Source organism: Zeus faber (assembly GCF_960531495.2).
Source record: "Zeus faber genome assembly, chromosome: 5".
NCBI lineage: Eukaryota > Metazoa > Chordata > Actinopteri > Zeiformes > Zeidae > Zeus > Zeus faber.
Window position 1 is genome coordinate 26,104,297 of NC_137192.1, and position 27,950 is coordinate 26,132,246.

General features: G+C 44.0%; 1 protein-coding gene across 1 annotated transcript; it reads right to left on the minus strand.

Annotated features, from left to right (window-relative positions):
- Positions 1 to 23,791: 23,791 nt before the first annotated feature.
- On the minus strand, positions 23,792 to 27,717 carry asip1 (agouti signaling protein 1; the record flags this gene model as incomplete). Its single annotated transcript, XM_080001071.1, has 3 exons — positions 23,792 to 23,962; positions 24,524 to 24,686; positions 27,647 to 27,717. The coding sequence occupies 3 exons, from the start codon at positions 27,715 to 27,717 to the stop codon at positions 23,792 to 23,794; spliced, it is 405 nt and encodes a 134-aa protein (XP_079857197.1).
- Between the last annotated feature and the right edge of the window lie 233 nt (positions 27,718 to 27,950).

A 27,950-nucleotide genomic window follows, 5' to 3' on the forward strand; every position in this document is an offset into this window, starting at 1 on the left:
GGACGTGGTACTCCACTACTCCCCTCCTGAATGGTGCTACGGGTCGGACAGTTCACCGTGCGCGACAGAAAACACTCTATGGCAAACCGTGCAGTTTACCTCGTACAAGCTCCCACTGACAGGACTGACCCGCTCGCGGTCCCGCGGTTCAGATCTGTATTTACCAGCCAGCGACGCTGGCACAACTTCCGCATCGTTCGCAGCCAGCGGTGTCTGGTGGGCGTGTCGCGTGCTAATGACGTCACTACCATGCGCCAGTTATCCGTCTCCGTGCGGGTGTGCGTGGCCGGAGCGCAGCCGCCCCCCCCCCCCCCCCCCCCACTTGCGCGCCGCTCTCATGTAAACCTTGTGATAATAATATAGCAACAAACACGATCATCTCACGGGGAAACGTAAACCTATCTCAGAGAATAGGAGTAGTTTTTTTTTCCCCCTCCAGAGCGGTGCATGTCTTATTATTTGAGATCTATTTATTTTCGTTTGTTTCCTCCATGTATGACCGTTTTTTAAACACATCAGAGTTAAGGGACCGCCCTGTCCCGTTCCCCCAAAAAACCTGTGTATCTCCCTGTTGCTATGGGACTAAATTTAGTAAAAAAAAACTGGATGCTTTTGTTTAAATGCTTTTCATGTGAGATCCTGCGCTTGTCCAATGGGGTGACCGCGTTTGCAACCTTAAATTACGTTCTATGGTGCGCGAACCCCCCCCCCCCGCATTTTTAATGTTGCATGATTATCTGGAGTGCATGTGAAAGCAGCTGTTGAGTGGCAGAACTTACCTGTCATTCTGATTTGCTCTTTTGGTTTTATGATTTCTCATGTCATATCAAGTAAGTGAAAACGTGCACGCATTAGACGAGGTTCTGCACAAACACACGGGACAAATGGCGTCCCTTATTGATTCAGTCAGGGACAGTGCATTTTATTTCTCCATACAGGACGACCCTGTATAGTAAGTGACGGTGGCAACCCTGGCTGAGTGCCACTGTGCTTTGTGTAATCAAATTGTTTACTGGAAATACTTTACCCTAATTATTTTCAAACGTAATAAAAGTTTATAGTACCTATCACTGTGTAATTTTGTACGGTTCTTGTTACAACTAACTACAGTTCAGGAAGACTGTAAACCTCAACTTGCGGATGCGTACAAAGATTTCTCCGTTGCAGCATACATCTCTGCATGGCGCCATCTTGGTGAGGTTGCAATTGTTGATCACAAACTTCTTCCACCATACTGAACCGCCCTGAGTACACATCTTATTCATTGGGTCTGTGGATTTAGTCGGATGCATGACACCCATAACGTTCTGAGTCAGTTACATCTGCACGTGCCGCTGTCTTGGTGGCATGTGCCACCTTAGACCGCAATGCTATCATGTGACCTGTGCAAGCTGTCATTTGCTCATGTGCGCACATTGCGGCGGTAAGAAAAATATTTTTTTTACCAAATTATTCCACAATAATGGACCCATCTGGATCAAACATGGAAGACGGAATGTCGGTACTTCCCCGAATTGAATTACATCCACGTCAGTTTTTCATGAACAAAAGCAATAGGGCTCTGCCCTTCCAGACGGGACCCCTAATAAAATAAACTGTTTTCAAATTACTATGTATGAAATCATGCTTTCTATCCGTGCCTGCTGCCCGGTGGCATTATGGGTAACATGGATTTCAGGCCAGCCAATCAGCTCTTCTGCATTGAATAACGTGTTGTTGCTTCAGTCGGAGCAAAAATTAATTCTTCCATTGACTCGTGACTTAATGGCATAGCGCAAGGGATTCACATTATCTGCATGTAACTTATCAAGGTATTAGAGTGGACATAACTCACATTTTCATCGACCACTTCATAGAGCATAAAACTTTATTTCTGACTAAATGTAATGTATAAAGTAGACCTAATAATCATTATTGCTGCTTCCTTCTTTAATGACATTTAATTGATTCAGTGTAGGCTACACAGATGCACTGCACACATGCGGCAAAATAAGCAAAAGCAAAATAAGGTTGTGCAATAATTTTATGCGAGCAAAATTTAATCTGCTGGATCTATGATGTCAGTATTTACCCCCAAATACATGTGACCACCCAAAAGGCCTAGCAATTTAGATTATTAAAATCCATGTGTGCAATCAAGCAAATATTTTTAAAGCTTTGGCTTGTTAATGACGATGGTGTGGCAAACTGTGTTTCTGAGATAATTACCCTCAAAGTTTTCCAAAGGCTCCGCGTCTTGTTTACAGAATTGAGGTCAGCTTTACTAATTCCCATGCTACGCCGGCTCCAGAGCAATGAATTCAGGTGTGTGTATAAAACAGGTAAGATTTAAAGGTGGAACTCCTTCAAAACGGTTTCACATTGTGACTTCACATTGCATGGAATATGGAGGAATGATCTTCACCTGGACGCTCGCTTTAAAGGAAATGATCGATTGTTCAGCGCTGTTCAGCATCTCGGTAAGTGAACTGTGTTTCCCATGTAATCTAACGAATCTCAAAGATATTTTACCCTAACTGGGATTTACCCAGTATCTAACCTCTAGTTAGTGCAGTTCAACTGTGGGCAATGGTCGTTTGGAGGACCGATCTCTGAAAGTAACTCTAATAAGCAATTGTGTTCACCTATTAGGAATCCTCACGGCATGAAATATTAAAATTGTTCAGACTGCTAACCTGAAAAAACATGGATCAACGCATACACATATCTTGGTGGGCCCACTCTCAAAGCACAAACCCAACAAACACAAGCCGGCAATAAAAACAGGTAACCTGTAAAAAAACAAAACACCTGGCTTTAATTAGCGGTGTGGTGGGCCTCTTCGCTCAACCGAGCCAAGCAATGTCTCGTGGACCTACGGTACCCAGCGGGTAGGATAATGCATCCCCGCTTTGTTGATGCTCCCTCGTAGCTGGGGGAACCACAAGCGTGTCCTGGTAGCTCGTGGCGCTATGCGGGTTAACGTAGGATTAGCTGCTCGCTCTAACAGGTAGAGCTACCGTAGGCTACCATAGGCTAAATTAAGCCAGACAGTCCTGATTCAACCCATTTGATTTCTCAAATCACAACATGTTTCATGCTATATAATCATTTAAAACTGTCCATACATCGTAGTTAATAAACAGATCAGAGTCAGGTTCTGGGTTTTATGAAACAATTTTCAAATTAATTCACAAAACCAACCAAAAAGAGAAGAACAAACTCACCTTTCCACATTACGCATTTCTTTGACCAACCGATCAAAGAAATACGTTGTGGTCCAGTAGGACAGCAACACATTCCTGGCATCCAATTAAGCTGCGGCGGCACAGCGCCAGCAGGGAACCTTCCAACCTTCCATCCCAACTGTAATGACAGTAACACAACACAGATGACAAATGTCTTTCAAACTGATGAAAGACATCATACTCCCCTGTGTAGTCCTCCTAAATGCTTAGTGACTCCCCATATAAATGTTTCCTCTGTATCCATTGAACAGCGATGTGGCCCACAGCGAGCAAAGTACAACCACTGCACGAGAAAAGGTGAAATTAAAATAAACTCTGAAATTCAGGCTCCTTATTATCTAATACTAAAGATGTGTCGTCCACATGTTTTCGCAGTAATGATTATACCGTAGTAGGATTTAAATACATTTGTAGCACTGGAAGCTCAATCTGGAACAGAAACTGGACCAGCACAGCAACAGATATACTACAGGACTAAACTAGAATTGTTGCCCAAAGCACCGCAGCTGGATATCATTACAGAGGAAATACCGTGAAGTAGAATCAGCAAATTGTTGTGAAGAAAATTTGAGGGTGCTTGCTTCAGCGAGAAACTACTTGAATAAGTACTAAGTTTTATAGTAGGAGTTGAAGTGCTTTTAAGTTGTACGGAATAGGAGTAGAAGAAGATGTTGAGGTACTCAAAAGTAATATTTGAAGCTTAAACCATTTAATGTCTCATAATCAGTACATTAAAAACTATAATACCAGTAATAATTTAGTGGTAGTACTAAAATCATAGTTTGAATCATGGGGGGGTCAGACCTCCCCCACCAAATAAAACTTGGACCCCTCAAAAAAGAGGTAAAAACAGATCAAGGGGGGTGGAAACATTTATATATTTTTACCTGTAAAAAATACAATATGTTTCCCATATTCATGCCTGGAAGAATCTTGTAATGTGGTTTTAGAAAACCCCTAAAGTGGACTGTACCATTACGCTGAGAACCACGCTCTGCGGTGGACCCCCAGGAAAGCAGGAGCATCTCCAGCTTCCAAATGAAGCAAAGTGTTTTTAGGGTAGATCTACTGTATTTACTCTACTCAATCTTCTAACTGAATGAAACAAAAAAAGCCCCACGCATAATGGGGAAACTTTCTCAGCAGTTACTGTGCCACCCCCCGATTGACATTGTATATATTTCAATCTGACTCAGATCGTTGCAGTATGAGCAGCAGTAAAGATACAGGTGGTTGTATGCGTGACACAGAGATGAGGGGGGAGGGGCTAAAACATGGTGGCGTGCAGGGTCGGACATTGTTTCCGATGCAGCTTATATTAAAGTTGGTATGCTCTCATGTTTTGGGGAAGATTTTGCGCTGTGACATTAATCAATCAATCAATTAATTTTTATTCAAAGTGTAAAATCACCATGTGCCACACTTCACAATCAAAAGCACACTGGAGAAAACATACAGCAGGCAAACAAAATAGTCACAACAAAACAAAACTCAGAAACATCAAAGTCAAAGAGATGCCTACACATAACAACAAAATGACGAAATAAAACAACCACATTAAGAAGATCAATGTTAAAGAGTGTTTGGAAAGATGATGGACTTGACTAAATTCTGAGTTCTAGGATAGGCTTAGTGAAGTGAGTAGACGTAGGTTTCCACGCTTGATTTAAAGATTTCAATAGAGCGTTCTGCTTTGACATGTATTGGGAGCCAACCAAGAGATTAAGGGCACACTAGGCAAACGCTCTGAAACCAACTGAAACCAACTCGGCATTGAGAGAGCGACAAGGGCGTACTGGTGTATATGGTTTAATTACCTCAGATAAGTAAGGTGGTGCAAGTCCATGCCAGGCCTTTATATGTTAAAACAAGAACCTTAAAATCATCTCTAGCTTGCACTGGTAGCCAATGAAGAGATGCCAGAATTGTTTGGCCCACGGCCTCCCAGCGCCACTAGAGGCCGCCCTTCCCCCATCTGCAGCTCCCTACTCAAGCCCGATTGCACACACCTGGGATCAATTACCTGCACAGTATTTAGTCCCAGCTTCCTAGTCATTCCTTGCCAGACTGTCAACTAGCCTTCCCGAGTTGTAGCGCTATTGGCTCCCTTCCAAGTTCCTAGTGCATATTCCTAGTTCATAGTTTGTCTCGTTGTCTCGTTTTCCCCTTACCTGCTTGTCCCCTCTCGTCGACCCAGTCTGTCTCTCCAAATCCAGCCAGCCCGGTTTAACTGCCTGTCTCCGCTCGTCGACCAAGGCTGCCCGTCCATCTCCATCCAGCCTGGTTCCCTGTCTCTCCACCCGGATCCTGGACCCCATCTCCTGGTCATCATCCCTGCCCTGCCCTGCTCCATCCCTACCCGACCGGGTCCCCCAGGCCAGCTCCACAATCCCGGCTAATAAACATTCTTTGCCTGCCTTCCGTCTCCCTGTGTCGTGCGTTTGGGTCTCTCCCAGTTCTGGTCGTGACAGTACGGTCTGGCCAGGAAAACATGGACCCAGCCGACACAGAAGGGCTCCGCCGCGCACTCCGGGACCAAGGAGTGTTGCTTGGGCAACATGACCAGGCCCTCATGCGACCGTCAGCAGCCTGCAGGGTCCTCCTGCCCCCGTGGCCCCCCTGCTCCTCCGACCCGCCCTTCTTCCCCCACCAGGGCTACCAGCGCCTCTCTCGTCCCCCCTGAGCCCGACGTTCCGGCTCCAGCGCCTTACGACGGCGATTTTAGCACCTGCCGCGCCTTCCTCGTGCAGTGCGTGGTGGTATTTCAACAGCGGCCGTCGTCGTACGCCTCCGATAGTGCCTGCATCGCGTTCCTCATCTCCTGCCTGAGAGGGGCGGCTCTCGGCTGGGGTTCCGCAGTTTGGAGTCAGGGGGGCCCCGTGAGTCTCTCCTACGATCTGTTCACCCCCGCAAAATGAGGAGAGTCTTCAACCACCCAGTTTGCGGCAAGGAGGACGCCAGAAGACTCCTCTCCCTCCGCCAGGGTTCCCGTAGCGTCGCCTCCCTCGTCGTCGAGTTCCGGACTCTAGCCGCAGAAAGCGGCTGGAATGACGGAGCCCTGCAGGACGTGTTTCAGCGCGCCCTAAATGACGAGTTGCGGGACGAGTTGGCACGGTGGGACGAGCCCACGTACCTGGACCAACTAGTGGAGACCGCCATCCGCCTGGACAACTGGCTACGGGAGCGCCAGCGCGAGAGGGAGGGGGCGAGACTCCAGTCCATGCCTTCCGCCTTGGCGGCCACGCCCCGGTCCCCAGCGCCCGCTACTCTTGGGCGCCTCAGAAGTCCTCCGACTGTCTCCGATGCCGAGCCAATGCAACTTGGTCGCTCCCGGATTTCCCCCGAGGAGCGAGCACGCCGCATACAGACCGGCGCCTGTCTGTATTGTAGCTGGCTGGGACACCTCCGAGCCACCTGCCCGATCCGGCCACAAGAGGGCGACTCCTTGGTAGGGTTACGTTCCAGTCGCTCCAGCGCCAACCCTCTCTCCCGTCCGCTGCTCTCAGTTACCCTTTCGTGGGGAGATACTATAACACTCTCTTCCTCCGCTCTCATAGATTCCGGGGGTGGATGCGAGTTTTCTCGACCAGGGACTAGCACGCCAGCTAGGGCTGACACCCGTCCCTCTCCCCGCACCGCTCAATGTTAAGGGGCTGAACGGGTCACATCTGACCCGGATTACCCACCAGACAGCTCCCCTCAAGCTGCTACTCTCCAGCAACCACCGTGAGTCCTTAAGGTTCTTCCTCATTAATTCCCCACTGAACCCGGTGGTTCTGGGGTACCCCTGGCTCCAGACCCACAACCCTCAGATGGACTGGCACTCGGGCAGCGTGAGCTCCTGGAGCACACACTGCCTTTTTTCATCGGCCCCAGTCCTGGCCCAGCCCGACGCCAACCTCCAGTTCGTGGTAGAGGTGGACACTTCAGACCCAGGGGTAGGAGCAGTACTTTCTCAGCGCTCCCCAACCGATGGTAAGCTCCACCCCTGTGCCTTTCTGTCCCGCAGGCTCACCCCACCCGAGCGCAACTATGACGTGGGTAACCAGGAACTACTGGCCGTCAAACTAGCCCTGGAGGAATGGCGCCACTGGCTTGAGGGAGCAATCCACCCCTTCGTCGTCTAGACCGATCATAAGAACTTGGCCTATATCTGGACGCCGAAGCGGCTCAAATCCCGGCAGGCCAGCTGGGCGATGATTTTTGACCGGTTTAACTTCTCTATCCTACCGCCCAGGAACCAAGAACACCAAACCTGACGCCCTGTCCCGTGTGTTCGCGCCAGAGGAGAAGACAGGGGATCCAGAACCCATCCATCCACCCCTGTGCCATGCCGCCACACACACCTGGGAGGTCGAGTCCCTTGTCACCCAAGCGCAGGAGCACCAGCCCGACCCAGGTACCGGACCCCCTAACCGCCTGTTCGTCCCTGATTCGCACGCTCCCAGGTTCTAAGTGGGCCCATGCCTCCCGCCTCAGCTGCCATCCCTGGATCACCCGCACACCCTGGCCGTCGTCCGTCAGCACTTCTGGTGGCCGACCGTGCTCCCTGACACCCGGTCCTTCGTGTCGGCCTGTCCCACCTGCGCCCGCTCCGAGACCTCCACCCGACCCCGCTCCAGCCTCCTCTGCCCATTACCCATCCCGACTAGTCCTTGGTCCCACATCGCCCTGGACTTCGTCACCGGTCTTCCACCATCCCGGGGCAACACTACCATCCTCACGGTGGTGGACCGCTTTTCTAAGGCGGCCCACTTCCTCGCCCTGCCCAAACTACCATCGGCAAGGGAGACCGCAGACCTGCTGGTGGCCGAGGTGTTCCGCCGCCATGGCATCCCGGCAGATGTGGTGTCGGACAGAGGACCCCAGTTCACCTCCCAGGTCTGGCGCGCCTTCTGCTCGGCCCTGGGGGCACAGGTCAGTCTCTCCTCCGGTTTCCACAACCAGACCAACGGCCAGACGGCGCGGGGAACCAGGAGGTGGAGGCCATGCTCCGCTGCCTGACAACCACTAGCCACACCTCCTGGAGCGACAACCTGCCATGGGCCAAGTACGCCCACAACACCCTGGTGAACGCCTCCTCCGGCCTGTCACCCTTCCAATGCTCTCTGGGCTACCAACCCCCGCTGTTCCCTGGCCAGGAGGCTGAGATCGCCGTACCCTCCGTCCAGGCCCACATTGGTCGCTGCCGGAGGACGTGGAGGAGCCATACACTCTGTCTTGGTAATAGCCTTGATATGAGAATGAGAAATCACTCCAAGGTTTTTGATGGTCGAGCTTATAGGAATAATACAACAATCGGTATTAACATTCAAATTCTCAAACAAATTTCCATTTTTAGCTGGTCTAAGTTGGGAGTTGGGAAAGTTCATTTGGCTTTTCCGGTACAGTACATACTTTATTGCTGTGTATCATCAGCGTAGCAATGCAATTTAACACCATATTTGCAACTAATGTCACGGGGGGCATATCAATAGGGAACAGCATCGGCCCAAGCACAAGTCTCTGGGGTACACCAAACAAAAGAAAATTCAGAGATTGAATTAATGTAACTTACATGTTGAGTTTGATTTGACAAATATGAATGAAAGCACCATCCCCTGGATACCAATATGCTTCTCCAAGCAGCTTAGACATACAGTATGCTGTGTTCCACAGCGTCAAAAGCTGCACTCAAGTCAAGAAGCAGCAACAATAATGTTAAGTCGGAGTCAACAGTATTTAGTAGGTCATTGACTACTCTGGCCAAGACAGTTTCAGTGGAATGACTGGACCGAAAGCCAGATCAAAAGTTGTTGCAGAGATTGTTGTTGGATAAGTAGGCAATACGTTGATCAGCGACAGCACTTTCAAGCAGTTTCAACATAAAAGTAATATTAGAAATTGTTCTGTAATTATTCAGAATTTGTGGATCAATATTTCAAGATAATATTGCAGTTTTAAAAGCTGAGCCTATAGAAAGTGACTTGTTGATAATATGAAGAATAGGACTTTTTAAAACAGGAAGCAGTTCTTTGAAATGTTTAGACGGTATAGGATCTAAAGTGCAGGTTGTAGATTTGGAAGCAGTTACCAGGCTGGTACGTGCCTCTGGAAATTAATTTGAAACAGTGAAACATTCAGTGAGAAATAGAACATGTAGATCATATTGAGAGATAAAATCACTAATATAACCACTTTTATTTGTGAGCGCTCAAATGTACAATAATGCAAACTTCAATGTCAATGAAGAAATGTTCCGTTCGGTCGGGTTCACAGCAGACTGAACATTTACAATGATGAGGTTCCTGGGACAGGCACAAGTTTGTTTGACCTTAAATCTCACAGGGCAGAGGTCACTAACTGGCGGAGCTGGTCCAGATCTGGACCCAGACGCTGTCCTGACTGGACCCAAACCTATAACCCATATATTATTGAGAATTATTAAATTTTGAAGCAGCGTTTCTATTTGAATCTGCACAACTTTTATTGCCTTTACGGTACTGGAGGAGCCAGGAACATCAGGAACATCACGGACCAACTGCATGTGTTGTAAATCATCTCACGTGATGTTACTCAGCCAAGTGTCTCGCCTGAGAGACGAGAAGAGAGAGGAGAGCCACACAGTGAGAGAACTAATTAAGTCGTCACATGGCGTGCTCTAAAAAGAGAAAAGTAGACAGAGAGAAAAGAGCTTTTAATCAAGAATGGACAGATTGACATTCTTCATTCATTCTTCCCACTGGCATTTCAAAACCAGTATGTCTCATATGTTCCGAGATTGTGGCGATTATTAAAATCGGCAACGTGAAGTGCCACTACAAGACGAAGTGCAGATCTTTTGAACAAACACACCTGCTCAAATCTCAACTGAGAGCACAAAATTAAACGAGCTAAAAGCCCAATATGATCGATCCACCAGAATCCTAACACATTCATTCACTGCCCAACAATGGGCATGGGAATGTTCCCTTAAAGTTGCCTGCATTTTGGGTCAACATAAAACAAACTTTTTTGAGAGGTTGTCAAGGAGTGCATGAATGCGGTAACTGAAACCCTATTTGAGGGACAACAAAAAGAAGAGTTTTGTGAACAAATAAAGCAAATACAGTACCTATTTCAGCATCATATGGGGAGGATGGAGGCCATTGGTTTTGAAAAGCCAAGGCCTGTTTAAAAAGGCAGAAAAATTGTCCTTTAAGCAGGCACCAGGATAGCAGAAAGTCAGGCCACCATGCACCGCCATGTGCAGGACAATGGAGGTGCCGATAACAAGCAGACGCAGTCTTCGGACAGGGGTCCAGATCAGGATGAGTCGGAACCGCAGGAGCAGCAGCTGGGTGGACCGGAGCCTCGTCATAGAGGATCATGTAGCGGTTGGAGAAGGACAGGCGAGGTGGTGAGGCAGCCCCGTCCAGGTGTCCCCTGCTACAGTGACCACCACCTTAGTCCAGGACGAGCGATGGCCTGGTGTGAGCAGGAGGAAGCTGTGGACAAGTGGAGGGGTCCCACAAAACTGTGTCCTGGAAGGTTGCACTGAGAGTGGCAATCTGCTTGGTCTGCCCAGAAGACAGATCCACAAAGCTGGACTAAAGCAAGTCCTTCTTCTGCAGTTCATCAGAAAGCTGTCGAATATGCTCCATAAGGTCAGCAATCTTCCTGCTTCCTTTCTGGAGAAGCACATAGTCCTCACTGGGCATAGTTGACATCATTGAGAAGTTAGCTAATCTTAGCTTAGCCACCACAACAAGCCTGGCTAAGCTAGTAGCCGGCACAGTATACAAAGTGTAATCCAAGGTAAGAAGGCAGGGACGTCTCATATTACTAATCGAGCTGTGATAAAATGATGAAAGCCATTAAAACCGCGTAGATTAGTTCCGATCAGTGCGTTAAAAACGTTAAATGTAATAGCGTCACGTCAAGACCAGTCAGGAACCAGAAGTTAGTTCCGGATTCCACATTCATAAAATAGTAATGCTAACAAAAACAAAAACTGTGAATCAAGTGTTTGTGTAAATGAAAAAAAAAAACACCATATGCAAAAGCCAGACCCCTGTACATACATACAGTATATAAATAATATATTCTAAAAATAAATAAATATGTATTTATATATATATGTAACAGATTAAGTAGCCATGATCAAATAAATAAGTTGATGAATATGATAAATGAATCATTACATACATGAATTACAGCACTGGATAATAATTCCACTGTTCGCCCATTGGCAATGTATTCACATTCAGTTGTGGGAAAGTGGCAGAAATATAACTGTGTAACAGCTATGGATTATGTATGTTTTTTAGTCTATTTATCTATTTTTGTTTAGCTCTCCTTAAATTGACAGCCAACACACTTCAAAATGTTTAACTGGTACTTTGAAGGCGAGCTGTGTCTGTCTCGGGCTCTCGACCTTCTGGTTAAATTTTCATTTGACATGCTGGATAATGGAACAAGCCGACGCTTTGGAACGCTGAATTGCATTGCACAGGTAAGACAATGAAATTAGGAAATATTTTTTATACAAGTTCAAGTTCAAGTTCAAGAGATTATTTGTCACATACACACACATACGGTCGTACATATATGCAGTGAAATGTCATGACACCCGGTGATTACGCACAATAAGCTCTATAAGCTCGAAAAGTACGAAAAATTCTGTCGCGAAAATTCTGGGTTCTATAATTATTTAATATAATTCATTGTCTGTGTTGTATTAAATATAAATCTGAATCCTCTTAAATCCTTCAGATACTTGGCATCCTGGTGAAAGAGGAACAAGCACGTGAACTACAAATGAATTATACTTCATGCACGGACAGTAACAGGAAGCGGCCACAAGTAATGCGACGGCAACCATTAAACAGAACCAGATGAACAGAGCACCCTCTGGCGGTGACTTAAATTTAACACCTTCCTACATACACTAATCAGCCACAACATTAAAACCACCACTAATAACCACTAATATTGTGTAGCTCCCCCTTGTGCCACCAAAACAGCTTTGATCCGTCGAGGCATGGCCTCCACAAGACCTCTGTAGGTGTGCTGTGGTATCTGGCACCAAGACGTTAGCAGCAGATCCTTTAAGTCCTGGAAGTTACGAGGTGGGGTCCCCATGAATCAGGCATCGAACAGATACTCGTAACCCTGCCCATCCACATGATGTAGAAGAAAACATGATTCATCAGACCAGGCCACCTTCTTCCATTGCTCCATGGTCCAGTTCTGATGGTCACGTGTCCATATTTGGCGCTTTCAGTGGGAACTCTGACAGTTTTTCAGCTTTCAGCTTTTTCAGAAATGTGTGCTACAGTAGCTCTTCTGTGGGATCAGACCAGAAGGTCTAGACTTACATCAATGAGCTCCCCACATACATCAATGAGCCCATGGGCGCCCATGACCTTGTCACAGGTTCACCGGTTGGACCACTTTTGGTAGGTACTAATCACTGCACACTGGGAACACCCCACAAGACCTGTCGTTCTCGAGATGCTCTGACCCAGTTGCCCTTGTCAAAATCGTTGAGATCCTTACGCTTGCCCTTTTTCCTGCTTCCAACTTCAAAAACTGACTGTTCACTTGTTGCCTAATATATCCCACCCCTTAACAGGTGATATTATAACAAGATGATCAACGTTATTCACTTCACCTGTCAGTGGTTTTAATGTTGTGGTTTGCAATCTCGGAACCCATCGGGTATCAGTCCCACAACGATAGACTCTAGGGACAACGGCTAATGTTTCTGGGGTTCCAGTGTAGCCAGTGGCTACCCAGGCCAAGACTTCCCTTTTCCGTGAGCCCTTCATTGTTTACAGTCCGATTAGAAACTACGGATGCAAGAATGGAGTTGTATTGAGAGACTACGTCTATGAGCAGATTGTTTCAGAAGTAGTATGTATGAAATAGAGAAAGAAAACAAATAAAAAGATAAATCATCATCAGAGCAAGTCTTGGCCTGGATATCCACTGCTACACCTGCTATGGACATTACACATAATTTTAAAATCAATTGATGTCGTGGATAAGAAAAAAATCTAGCTTAAATATAAACTTGTAAGAGATGATCTGACTATTTTTTTTTTTTACTCCATTAGGTTGATTGTATATATTTTGTGGAAACACGTATATGAAATTTCATGTACAATATATTCACATATAGTATTATATACGCAATATATAAACAATTCAAAAAGACTCAAGAAGATCTGCTGCCCTGTGCTCCACCGAAACCTGGCTTGGATTAATGCATCCTGGACAGCTCACTCCATCCACCGGGCTTCCAAGTCGGGACACGGAACTAAGTGAAAAAAAAACGGGGCGGCGGACCTGGCTTCTAAATTAACAAAGGTTGGTTTACAGATGTCAGTGTTGAAAAAATTATGCAGCCCTCACTTAGAGACCATTTTCATTGACCGTAAGACATTTTATTCATCGCTCCTCGTTTATCCTGGTCGGTGTTTACATCCCACCTCAGGCCTGTATTAGTGAGGCGTTACAACACCTGGCTGACTAGATTACAAACATGGAGAAAAAACACCCAGACTCTCTGTTCATTGTTCTTGGGGACTTCAACATAGCTAGCTTCAGCCACAAACTGCCAAAATACAGACAGCACATGAAATGTCCAACCAGAGATCAAAATACACTGGACCACTGCTACACAGTATTAAAGGATGCCTATTGTTCTCTCCCCTGAGCAGTTTTGGGACTGTGGTCAAGAATGTGAATAAATTGACCAACGAGGCAAATTTGAAATTACAGGCCTGCTTTGACTGCACTGATTGGAGTTTTTTTGAGGCTGCTGCTACAGATCTGGACAAACTCACTGACTGTGACATTGGACATCAGTTTTTGTGAGGACATGTGTGTGCCGACTAAAACCTTCTGCACATACAACAACAATAAACCCTGGTTTACTGCACATCTCAAGCAGCTTCATCAGGCTACGGAGGAGGCCTACAGAAGTGGGTAATTGTAACTACCCACAATTGTAAATTATGTGTGTTTGTCATGTATCATTGCTGATGCAACACTGGAATTTCCCTTCGTGGATTAATCAAGTATTTTTTTATCTTATCTTAACTGACTGATGACCTGAAAGGGTTTTACTCACACCCTCACCCGCTCCTTGCAACATCACACACCTATCTGCTCCCCCTGCCTGCTCCTCACCCCTTCCCACTCAACCCCCACCTACACTCAGGATCTGTGACGATGATGTGAGTCAGCTCTTCCAGAGACAGAATAATAGGAAGGCTCCAGGGCCAGACGGCGTGTCTCCCTCCTGCCTGAAAGTCTGTGCTGACCAGCTGGCCCCCATCTTCACCCAGATCTTCAACAAATCACTGGAGCTGTGTGGAGTCCCCCCATCAAACGCTCCACAATCACCCCATCAATCAAGCACAAGAAACCCTCCATCTCTGGATTAAATGACTACAGGCCCGTCGCCCTGATGTCTGTGGTCATGAAATCCTTTGAGAGACTGGTATTGGCCCACCTGAAGGACATCACAGGCCCCCTGGTGGACCCCTGCAGTTTGCCTACCAGACAAACAGGTCAGTGGATGATGCAGTCAACATGGGACTGCACTACATCCTGCAACACCTCGACTCCCCAGGGACCTACGCAAGGGTCCTGTTTGTGGATTTCAGCTCAGCATTCAACGCCATCGTCCCTGAAATCCTCCACTCCAAACTCACCCAGCTCACTGTACCAGCCCCCACCTCCCAGTGGATTACTAAATTCCTGACAGACAGGAAGCAGCATGTGAGGCTTGGGAAAACCACATCCAGCACCTGGACTGCTGATCCTGTCTGTCATCTGCACCTCCATCACTGTCTGGTTTGGTTCGGCCACCAATCAGGACAGGAACAGAATACAATGGACTGTCAGGACCGTGGAGAAAATCATCACTGCCAACCTGCCCTCCATTCAGGACTTGTAGGTGTCCAGGGTCAAGAAACATGCAGGAAGCATCACTGCAGATCCATCACCCTGGATACAACCTGTTCCCACTCCTTCTCTTTGGCAGGCTACCTCATGTATATAAAGTAACCTGTTAATTATTCCATATTAATTCCAGCATCTTTGCACCATTGCAGTCTTGCCTTCCTGCTACAATTTCATTGCTGTTGTTTTTTATATGTAAATATATACTGTATATACAGTATTTATGTATACTTTTATATACATATACATCTGAAAATAGTATTTAACTGTTTATGTTTTAGCTTGTTGTCTTTGTTTCAGCTGTATGTCTGGTCCATGTTTGTACATTGAGAGAAAGGAAAAAAGTCAATTATTGTATGTATGTGAACATACCTGGCGAATAAAGCTGATTCTGATTCTGAGCATTAAGGTTTTATTCCTATGCAGGCTGACACTGCTTTTACAACAGCTCCCCAGGGATTTGGCTGGTGTTTTTTGAGAAACTACATCGAAAACTTTATCAGAGAAAGTTCTCTAAATTAAAGGATTCATTTCATTTTTACAGGATATACTTTGAGGTCCCAGCTTGCAACGTCTCATTTCAAATTGTACAGGATTGACGTTTGGACTTTTCTTTCAATTCAATCTCATTGTCCTGGGAAGGAAACGTGTTGTCCAGTCAGGTAAAAGATAATAAAAACATGACTGCTGAAAAATATGTTTCAATGAACAGGAGAAAAATTCCACATACATAAACCTCCATCCAGAACTTCTCTGTGTCCTTCAAAGCCATATGAGCTGACTGACTCTAGCAGGACCAGGTGTTTCCAACCCATATCTTGGCCTCATTCCTTCTGGAGGAAGATGATGAAGGGTCTGTACCATAACGGAAAATAATAGGACCACCAGGGGGCGCTGTGGCGGGTCGGCTGGACCCCAGGTCCAGTGTTTGGGAGCTTATGTTATATGAAATACCCCAAGCATAACATGCAATTCATCAAGTTTAATTCTATATACACTTTACCAAATATTCCTCTTTTTTGTGATGTAATGGAATTAAAAGTCACAGTTCAGCCCCAGGGCATGCTGCGTAAATGAGGGACGGTAGCCTACTCCGACGCACCACGGTGACACTTCCCCCCGCCAACTGACAGTCTGTGAGCAACAGGGGCCAAAGGGGGAAAAATCTGAGGCTATTGATATCTGCAAGCAGCAGGGCCTGGTTGGCTCGCAGTGCACCGAACTGGGGGCGCGCGGCCAGGACTTCAGTACAAGCTGCTCCGGTCCATTTTCGGAGCCCCCACCCTCCAACAAGCGTTCATGCCACACGGTGTCCCTTTCAACCCCACAAAACGGGATCCCAAACGGGCAGTCGGCTTGAGGCTATACCAGGCGAGCGGGATGCTCACGGCTGATGGGGGATTTATATTGGAGATCTACAAAGGAGAGTGGGATACACGAGACAATGAGAGGAAGGGAGAGGGGAGAAAGAAAGTGAATTTGTTGCTTTGGTTATCCATGGTGCCAGACGCGAGGGGAAACCTACACCAATCGGCCACAACATGAAACCACTGACAGGTGCAAGTGAATAACATCCCTTATCTTGCTCCAATGGCACCTGTCAAGGAGTGGGATATTTTAGGCAGCAAGTGAACAGTCAGTTCTTGAAGTTGATGTGTCGGAAGCAGGAAAAATGGCAAGGGCAAGGATCTGAGCCATTTTGACAAGGACCAAATTGGGGGGCTACACAATATTAAGCAAGTGGTTTTAATGTTGTGGCTGATCGGTTTATGATGGTGCCGTGTGGCCATACGGGGCTCGTCCTAGGCTGTGAGAAGGTAAGAAAACACACACCGGGACCGGAGGGGAACACTGGAGTCTGACACCCATCTCCAGACCCAAGCCACAGTTATCCAGATAATGAATGGCGGAGACTGGCTGGCTCGATGAGTTATGGCCCATATGACTTCAATCTGGGTTCAGAGTGCACAGATCTTGGAGCTGCCTTGCACGCTTGTTAGCACCCCTCTACTTTGCCTTCCAAATGATTTTTTTTAACAAACTTTCTCTCTCCTTTGTTTTTCTTTCTTCTTCCTCACAGGGGACAGAATTCATTCACAAAGCTGCAGGACGAGCGTTTAAGGTTAAGGTTCCCGTTGTGTTTTTTTCAACAAACAAACCCCTCCCTTTTGGATTTGCTAAGAATTGACACAAAACTTATTAAGTAAAATTAAGATTTTTAAATAAGACAGACTAATATAAACATAAAATGACTGAATACATCTATCAAACTGAAATTGAAACGCAGACTTTTTCCGTCTGCCTCACGTCAGCTCTGCTTCCAGTGTTTAACAGGCCTTTCATGTGTTTTCTTCTAGTGGTGGTGGGGGGGCCTCAATCATCAGATTCTCCCCTGCTTGGGGGGTTGGGCGGGGGCCTGGAAAAAGTCATAGCACTGGGGCCCCTGGTACTTTAATATGACCTTGCTCAGGGGCTACCACTGATACATTATTCATATGAAAAGTTCTACTTTATCTATATAGATGTCTATCCACCCTGAGCAGCTGTCACTAGAGTTGTGAGGACACCCACAGGGCTGGGCTCTTTGGGACTCCAAAAACTCTCACAATTATTTAAACGATACGGTTCTTAAATTGTGGACAAATTGCTATCAACGTTAAAATCACTCTGAACGACAGAAAATCGTGACTTCAGTGACTGCATCGCTAGGATGGGATTCGTTGGTAAGAGAGGGTTTATGGCCTTATTCAAACTAGATTTGCATTTATTTTAACATTGCTGATTCCAGATGTAGTTTTGAAATTACTTACATACCTTCTCCCAAAAATAAAAATAGGAATGTAACCAATAATCCAATCATGTAACTGATTAAAGTTATGTATGAGCTCATCAGCATGAGTATGTATGTGGTGTCCAGGGCTGACCCTCGAAATAGTAAAATGAGCAAAAACTTTCCATCGGCAATCCAAGTGAATCAGAATCTGTTTCTGCATTTACATTTTAATATACAATGAATTTGTCACGGCAAGGATTGGTGGATTGCTGTACATACAATTGTCATAAAAAAATAGAATTGCCAAATATACAAAGGAAATTGACCCAAACATGCTATGTTTTGTACATAGAAGTTGATTCAATGCACAGAATAAGTTAATTTAAAAGGCAATAGCTGCGGCCAAGTTGCAGCATGGTTGCTAGTGTGGGAAATGGAATAAAATATACATTTAGATGGAAATATACTATACAGAATGAATAAAGATCTGTACACTAATGTGGTTATTCATAACAATGGGAGAGAATGGTAATGATTGCCATGTCATTACCATATAATACCAATATTTTGCACACGTCATGTATCAGCTTGTCATATGTAATGCCCTGTTCCGACTACAGGATATTTTCTGGGATCGGGCCGTCCCAGACACATTTCTGAGATCGGGGACAAACAGCTCCACATCGCCGCCTCTCGCAGCCTGGTCCTTTCTCCGCCGCTCGTGGAGTTTGGAACGGGTCTGCAGCCGGGCCGTCCCAGATGGCTTTTCCAGCCGTTCCCCAGCTCCCAAGTTTTTCAAGCATGCGAGAAAACCTCGGGAGCTCAAGGACAAAAGCAGCAGTGAACGAGCCAATGAGTGCGAGAGGAAACCAGGGGAGGTAGACTGTAATGTAGACGCTTATATGGCATACATGTAATGTATATTAAAATAAAGGAATAATGGGTATTTTTGTTGTATTTCACTGTTTAGGACTTAATTCATAATAATACATGTATAATTATTTATCTAATCCATGCAGTAAACACCTGGTTGTCCTTGCTTGGCCTCCTCACCTCGTCCCTCGTCGGGACACAGACCTGAGGCCTTGTGCACAGAGCCATGATAGCAGTGTTTCAGCACCACATCTTTTTCCAATAAGCACAACTCTACATCTCTTGCATAAATTTCTATGCTCTGAGCAACCTCCCTGAGCTCGGGGACTTCAAAAACCCATGATTGTGCCATCATCGTTCCTCAAGTTTTAGTGTAAAACCTGAAGTCAAATAGCGATAAATCCTTCATTACAGCCTTTGCTTGGCCTGGAACAAAGGGTTACAGTAAAATAAGAAATGTAACAGATGACCAGGTACACAAAGATCCTTTGGCAGGAGGCATAACATGTTATTGTTCAAAATTCTGCCCATGTGGTGCTCTTTAATGCAAAATCATTGAATGTTAGGCAGCGCAAACGTCAAAACAAACTAATGCTAGACGCCGGTTGAAACTAGCAGCTGGGAGCGCCGACGGTAATAACAGGCAAGCTTCCCGATCCTCACATCTCCACCCACAAACCACCCGCGCCACGAGAGGGCGTCCGGACCCGGGGCGTGGACACCTGCCGCCGACCCCATAAACACGCGTTTGACTTTGTAGCCCGACCCTGTGTTTCACAAAGTTTATTGTTGTTTTTTAGGGCCTTGTGAAAGACTCCAGACTCTGTGGTCAATGTCCGCACAAAGCACTTCACAGAACTTGTCTGCAGTAAACAAAATGTTTTTGGGGAAAACACACATCAGTCACATCGCAGCGGTGACATCAAACCAGCATGTCTGACCCCTGCAGCCAGCATGTGGTGGCCATAGAAGGCAGTCATTTTCATTCTTGTCTCGTTTTTTTTCCATCAAGTTTCATGAAGGTAATAATGAAACAACAAGGGCTGGTTTGCCATTTGGATTTAATTGTGATCCACTGTTCAATTACTCGTATTGGTTTCCTGCTTCATTGATTCCCCTTTGGACTTCTGCTGCATAAATAAAAATTATAACAAATGTTTTAAAGAGTTCACAGCTGTGACACTTTTACTTTTGTTCTGCGCGTAATGGTTATTTTGTGGTGATGTCGTATCAGACACAAATACAAAAACAAATCTCTATCCAAAATGTACGAAACAAAATACACACCACTGGTTTTACTTCACCGCCCATGGGCTGTTAGCAAGCACATCCATAGTTGATATAATTGATAATAAAAATATTAATAGTAACAGCAAGACAAGGCACTAGTCACTAATGAATAAGTACTAGTACTCAGTCAATAGTGACTAAAACAAATGAAAGATACAAGCAACAATCTGAATAGATGCTAGTCAGAGGCAAATATTTGATATCTGAAACATGACGCCCCGTAGGATTCGATTCAATTTTCTAAATTGTTACTATGACATTGAAATAGTTACTAGTATAAAATAAATAAGGACTAGTACCCAATACATGTTTGACTAGTAAAACAAAAATAGCTACTAGTAACTGTTGGAAAACCAACTCAGTACTGGAAACCTTTTATTTTTCCCATTTATTTATTTATTCATATTGAATTATTTTTATTTTTACCTGTGCTGTCAGCATGCTGGGAATGCAACACAGAGTATTTGTGACGTTGCATCCAGGACAGAGTTAGTTTGCTTTATTCATTCTTTAATCATCAGGAACTGCCGCAACAACTCTGTCCTGTGGACGGCCTGTGTGATGACAAGAGCACAGTTCTAGTGACTTTTAAAAAGGGACTAGTTTGTGCTATGGGTTAAATGTTCAAACATGTATTTGGCAGGGTGAATCCCCAGTATTGATATGAACTAGCCACACTCGGGTTTATATGTATTTTTAGAAACTTGGCTTTTCCTGGAGTTTTATTTTGGTTGATCATTACCCTCCAGTTGGAGCCTCCGGATACTTACAGTATCCAATGTCAATTTTAAAATATATTTTGGGTTTTTGCCATGAAGACATGTCATCCACATACAAACAAAATCCTGAAATGGTTATTCCGTTGCTTTAATTTTCACATTTAAAGCCGTTCATTAATCACGTGATGAGCAGGAAAACGCAGTTTACGTATCACTGACTGGAACTGTTTTTGTACAGGACTCGCCTCAAAGGTTTCCATCCGTTCATGCACAGATGAGTTTAAACAAAAGCAAATCCCTCGTAACCCTTCGCCCAGGCTAACAAAGCATGCAAACTGTTATTCTTTTTGTTGTCTTTATTAGCGAGCAGACTCTGGCGGTTTCTGGAGAGAGTCTGCTCGTCAACAAGTTTACCCGATGTCTCCAAATATTGAGACTCTTGAACTAAACATCTTGCGTACAGTGAGATCAAAACCTCCCCAACTGCCCGGAATGCATGGGTCACCTTTTGTTGACTTTAGGATCTGCTTAAGAATGCAGTCATAGCACCATCAAAGCACACATTAAACAAGCAGAACAAGAGATTTAAAAGCCTTGGATGTTGAATAACTTTATTAGAAAGAGATGCTGTATTCATCCCTGCAGGAAAATAAAAATAACAAGAAAAATAATCCTATCATAAACAAGAAACCTAAGGCCATTAAGAGTAAGCCTAAAAAAATAAGAAGAAAAATTAACAAAACAAAAAAATCACAATATACAATAAACCTAAAAATCAAAAAAAAAAAAAAAGGAAAAATTGTGAATCTACAACAAACCTAAAAACAGGAAAAACAATCCTACAAATAAACAAGAAATTAGGGATTGTGATGGAAAATTAAAATATTTCTTTTTCAACCTAAAGTCTGTTAAATTGAACTAGGTACCTGGGTGCAGCAGAAAAGGCCAACATTAGCAGACCATGTCGCCATCTGTCTATCCAGGCATCTCTGTCCATCCATCTTTGTACCTCTCTAGTCACGCTATCTCATTTTTTTTTTTCCGGCCGTTGTTTGACATTAATTTTTGGCTCCTTTTCACTCCAAAGGTAACTGCACGGCCCAGTTGAGGAATTGTTAATGAAAAACATCTGCTCTGTGGCGAAACTCTGGAATCTCAAAAATATGATGGAAGAGGTTACAATGGGAGACCTTGATTTCCCAAATCATATGTACTCTTGTTTTGGAAATCTGAACCATCCTGGGCAAATTTTGGAATAATGAATGTACATTAACAATTTGTCTATATTTATTTTTTGGTCCTATTATTGTGTTTGTTGTTACTTTTTAGGTTTATAGTAGTATATCGCTTTATTTATATTTCACTTTACTGTTGTTTGTGAGGTTTATTGTATGTTTTCACACTTTTTCCATCTTCTAGTTAACTTTGAGGTGTAATGTATATTCTTTTTATCTATCATTATCTGATGGCAATCCATTTGAGGTAAACAACAGTATTTTTGTGATGGGAGGCAACGGAAACGGCAGAAAAGGAGCATATAAAGTCTGATCACGCATTTAAAAAATTATATAGAACTTTAATTAATGAACTTCTTATAAAAATACCACTTGTGAGAAGAAAGTTGTGACATTATGATACCACACATTTCTATTCATTACTGGAGAGGTCTAGAAAAAAAACAAAAACGAAACATTTGCTAAATAGAGGGCTGTTGCGTATGTATGTATTATTTCTCGTCATACCTGGATGTGGTATGTGAATACCACATTCTATTCTACATTCTATTGCATAATCAAATATTTTGCACAATAAAGAGAGATTTTAGTTAGAAGTGTCATTTGCTGGATCCGCCGAATGCTTAAAGACTTCAAACCCCTTGGATCCAACTGCAATGCTCTTCTAAAAAGAAAAATGCCAGTGATTGTTTCCATTAAGTGAAACACAACATGTTACATTCTTTATAAATGTAATATATATTCTTAAAGCCCTAGATATTTTTGAGATGTTTGAGAAAAACCAATCTTCTCCTTTGCGAGAAACCAACCCCAATAATAGCTGTCCTTTAAAAGTCAATACACAGATAATCATTTTACCATTTTGGAAGACAATTTAGAGATTTCTTGAGTATATATATTGATCCGCCGATCTAGGGAATGTATATTCCCAAACTTAATATACAGAGAGTGAAATGAGGCTGGGAGGGAATAGAGGGCAGAGAACCAAAAAGAGCAGAACACCAAAAGGGGAACAAATGATGAGATTCAGAGAGGGGTTTGGGTTTTATACACGAGCCGAGGGAAAATGTTGTAACACAAGAAAAAGAAAGCAGGTGCGCAACGAAACCGGGGCTAAAAAGCTGCAAATATGTTTTTTATGGGTTCAGGTCAGATTACACCTCTAACTTGGAATTACACCCACTGCTTCCCCACAAGTGTTGCTCTTTCAAACCCAGAGACCACGTCCCTGGACACTAATTTGTCCAAAATGCACCAATTTGGACCTGTCGAGAGACTGAATAATAGTGTATACAATGCTGTCCATGCAGATCATATCTCCCACAGTTCGGCAATTTCTTTCTCTCATTTAATTTGTGAGTTGGTCTGAGTGATCAGTTGCAGCTGGTGGGTGCAGAATGTAATATAAAAACACTATTTGCTATTTGCAACATCCAGAGTGCAGGTTATGTATTCCTTAGCAAAAGCATGGACAACACAGAGTTACACAAGATGCTGATTTGTACTGGAATAAAAGTACCATATATATATTATATTGGCTGAAAGAACCATTTGCAGGGGAATTTTTAATGTCCGATTTGCATGGGTACGATGTCATTAACAACCAAATCGCCATCTAGTGGTAGGTAGTCCAGTGAAAATAGGCCAAAAGTTTCATTTGAAAGTTGCAAATTCAAATTCAAAATTTCTCTTGGGCTTGGGTAGTTTGTGTGTTCTGTCAACAGCAGGAGGAGCTGCTGTTCAGCAGCGCGGGTTTCCCATCCGACAGTAACAGACGGTTTTGAAGAGCCGGCACTGGCAGAAGGCGCAGAAGTCGCAGCAGGTGTTGTTTGGGGATTTGCAACTTCCCCACAGAGGAACGCAGTTAGAGAGAGGAGGAGGATGCTTCTTCTTCTTCACCGTCAGCTTGTTCTGCTCAATGGGGAGATCAATAAAGGGATCAGATACACAAACAACGATAAAAAAAATCCCATTCGTTCGGATTAAAGCGAGACACTATGTGGGTTTGGCCTTACCTTTTTTTGTTTGTCTGTTTTATTCCTTCTCACAGTTCTAGGTAACTCTGCAGATGACAAATGCTTGAATTGGATGAATAATATCACTGGATGTTCAATAACATAGAGAAATGTGTTGTCGGCATGCGTGACGATCAAACGCCTGAGTTGTTGAATCACTTTTGTTCTTTTAGACCCGGATTTTCTTTCTTTTCAATTGGACGTAACTCCGCTAACAGATGGTAATTCAGGGTAATACGACTGCAGTTATTTATTGATGTTCAGTGAATTTATACCAGTATTTGGTCGACAAGCAAACATTCATCATACACACATAGAAGACATGCTTTAAACGCTGTCCATAAGGGCACGACTCCCAACCGCTTATTGCTATTACTACTACTATTATCTTTAGGTATCAAAGGAAAGTTTTGATGATTGATGTATTAAACCTTAGACTGCCATCCATCTTACCTACAATAACAATGGGTGCAGAGTCGCTGCCTGTGGCCAGCAGCGTATTGGTGGAGTTCCTGCCGCCAGACGATCTGTCCTCAGGAACCATGTGTCCGGCAACCAGGAAGCAGCCGGTGATGGAGAGCACCAGGAAGCCGAGCAGCACGCACACCTGCATCTTTCTCCTGCAGATGGAGTGAAATGATTGTGTTAAACTCCTCAAAAAGAAGACAAGAAATGTGACTTATTTGTTGCTTGAATCCACATGATGCCAGTTTGTTTTTTTACGGAATTGCAGGTACAATTACGTCTCTAATATTTTACCCTGCAGATGTTATATTGCCATAGTCATAAATCCGTAGAGAATATATTCATGTTTTTTGTTGGTTTAGTTTTTGCTCAGACTCCTTAAGCCAATTGGCCTCTGCATATATGTCGATCAGTGAAATTTATCAATTCTAACTAAGTGAAATAGAGTTTATTTGAAGCCCAGTGTCACTATGCCTCAAAGGGATTGACAAAGATTCGGACATAAATCAACCAACCAATATAGACAAAACTTAGTCCAAATGAAATACAATAAAGTGCACAAATAAAATCCAGTGAAAGCAACGAAGTTAAATGGATAGACGATGGAAAGGAACGTAAAAGGAAGTGTAAATATTAGTACAAACGCATAAAACACACACTATGACCTTCTGCCTCCGAGCACTTTTAGGCTTTCGCTTGGTAGGATTAAAAGATTAGTTCTCAAATGATATCGTTTTGGTTCCCATTTCTTACATCACTCATTTTTTGACTCGCACGGCGAAACAAGACCTCAATGAGATCCAGCTTGTTGGAGAAAGTGCATGCCTCGCCGTCCACCGCTCCATCAGGGGAAAGTGGAAGGAGAGGATGCATGCTGGTCTCTCATGCACGAGGGTAGAGGAGAGAATGACATGCAGCCCGGTCCAAACCCACGTACAAATAAGTTTGAATGCATTCAAGAAGACTATATCAGAGCCTGCCCTGCGTGGAACAAACTGTTACTTGATTATTACTGGGAGACACTTTAGCAACGCTGCAATACTGTAACTAGTTGCGGTAGATTCCAGAACGATTCGCTGCTGGCGAACAATTATTTTAAATGACTCGGGAGTTGTGAGTCACTCTGGCAAAAGGGTCGTTCGTTCGCGGCTCGGTAACTCCAGGGACACTCAGAGATTTCGAATCTGGAACGAAAAGAGCCGAGAACGCCGAGGCGCCCCAAGCAGAGGCGCTGACACCGGCCCAGTGTCCACGGGTCGCGCATGCGCCTCAAGCCCCACGGCAGATCTTTTACTCGTGAAGAGAAAGTAATTACTGAGGATTTAATTGAATTCACATGTGACTGATTAACACTTTGCTTTCTCTCTGAAACAATAATTTGAAGGAATTAACTCTCGTGAGAATTCCATTCACAACTCACATCTGAATCAACTCCACTAATCAGGCGAACGACGATTCGGAAACATTTGACACATATTTTTACCATTAAAGAGCAAAAAACAGCCAAACTTTTCATCACTTGAAAATTAAATTACTTACTGGAGAATGAATGCCACTTGTCCATATTGGGCTCACTGGTTGCCTGAATTTCCCTCCAGGGATTGATACAATTCTATCATATTTGTTTTATTCTAAATCGAGTGCAGACCACCATGAATTCCTTTCCCTCAGAAACAACTCATTATTAATCAATCCTTCTTGACAGGACCAGATTGGTATCAGTTCTGCAGTTTGTCTTCCTTTGTTGTCTTTGATTTTTGTGGATTCTTTTATTTTCCTCTTTTAACTTTAATCTTGAAGGACTTGTGTTAATAGCTCTTTTTTAAATATGTTATTGTTATTCTGGATTAACTTTATGTCAGTTTGTTAACATTCTTTTTAATTTAATTTTTTTAACATGTCTTCTCATACATAGTTTGTTTTACATTTTGTGGACCCCAGCAAGAATAATCACTTTGAGGGACACTTTGGAAGCACTATATTCCCAGACTGTGAAAGGTCTACCGCACCATTCAGGCCTTAAATTGCGTGGTCTTGATGGTCTGGAGTGTGGAGGAAACGGCTGCTCTGAACACCCGTTGGCTGCACTTGAAAGAGAAAACTCAACTTCCAACGGCGGCCAAAGTGCCTTAATCCATTTGAATTGTTTAGGCCACTAGAATGCATCCCTTAATACAGTCAAACTGATCCCCTTCCTAAAAGGGGACGTATTATACTCCTTTTCAACAAGTTAATATAGGTCTCGGACGTCCCCAAAACGTTTTTGAAGTTTGTTGCCGAAAATACCACTTAGCCTTTCTAACATGCCTCTGTAACTCTCTTGTTCCATAATGGGCTGTTGTTTTTTGAGGCAGGAGCCTCCTTCCTGAAGCCCTCAGTTCTGTGAGCCAATAGGGTTTGAGCTTCCCGCTCGGGTTCCGTTGTATTTAGTCCGTAAATTTATTTCACTTAGCGGTCCACCAAAACCTGTTCCTAAACAAATATGAGGTGGGAAAAGAGCAATCCAGTTTCTGAATCTTCCCTCATATTAGATCTGCAAGGCCTAATTTAAAAGGTTTCTTCCGACCTTCATTGCCGTGGTTCAAGCTTTTGGGGGACACCCCACCGGGGAATTTTTTGTTTCACGTAGACGTCGTGAAATGAAATATACCCTAATCTTTAAAAGCTCTTTGATTTCACATGCCATTTCACTAATGAACTGTTACCCAGTCAGAACCGGTTGTATTTCCACCAGGTACATTTACATACACTAATAATTTATTCTGGTTGGGTTTTGTTCACTTCCGAACAGATCATGAGCATAAACTCTCTGAAAAAAATAAAATGGTTTAAAAATAAAAATAATTTATTGAAATGGGAAATTCATACAATGGCCAAAACAACACAACAGAAATTGTCTATCTAAGATATACAAATGTGATACCGTTCACAGAATTTATTATTGTGATGGTATATAGGTTAATAATTATTCTTTGAATTATTTACTATACTATTATTACTAACTAGGTTTTTACAGCTGCACCAATTCAGTGAGGTTACCATTCGTGGCGCCATCTTGGAGCATTTAGTCCACTCGCCTATTAATTTCTAGTCACCCACTATTGCACATATGTACCTGAAGCTCTGTTGTGTTGTATTTGTGCTGTTCATGTCCATGATGGTGGTTCTCGTTTTGAACTCAACCATCGTGAATCCAAAGGCAAATTTCCAGAAACAGATAATAAAGATTCCCATTCATTGCCAGGCTGAAAGATGCTACAAACCACTGCATGAAAGCTGATGATATGATTGGTGGAAGCTGAAACACATTTTGTGCGTCATGCTGAGGCGGGTAATAACCAATTACAGCTTCTCCTGTTACAGTATTTGCACTGGCGGAGGGCCAGGGGGCGCTATGGGTCAGGCTGCGTCCCAGATCA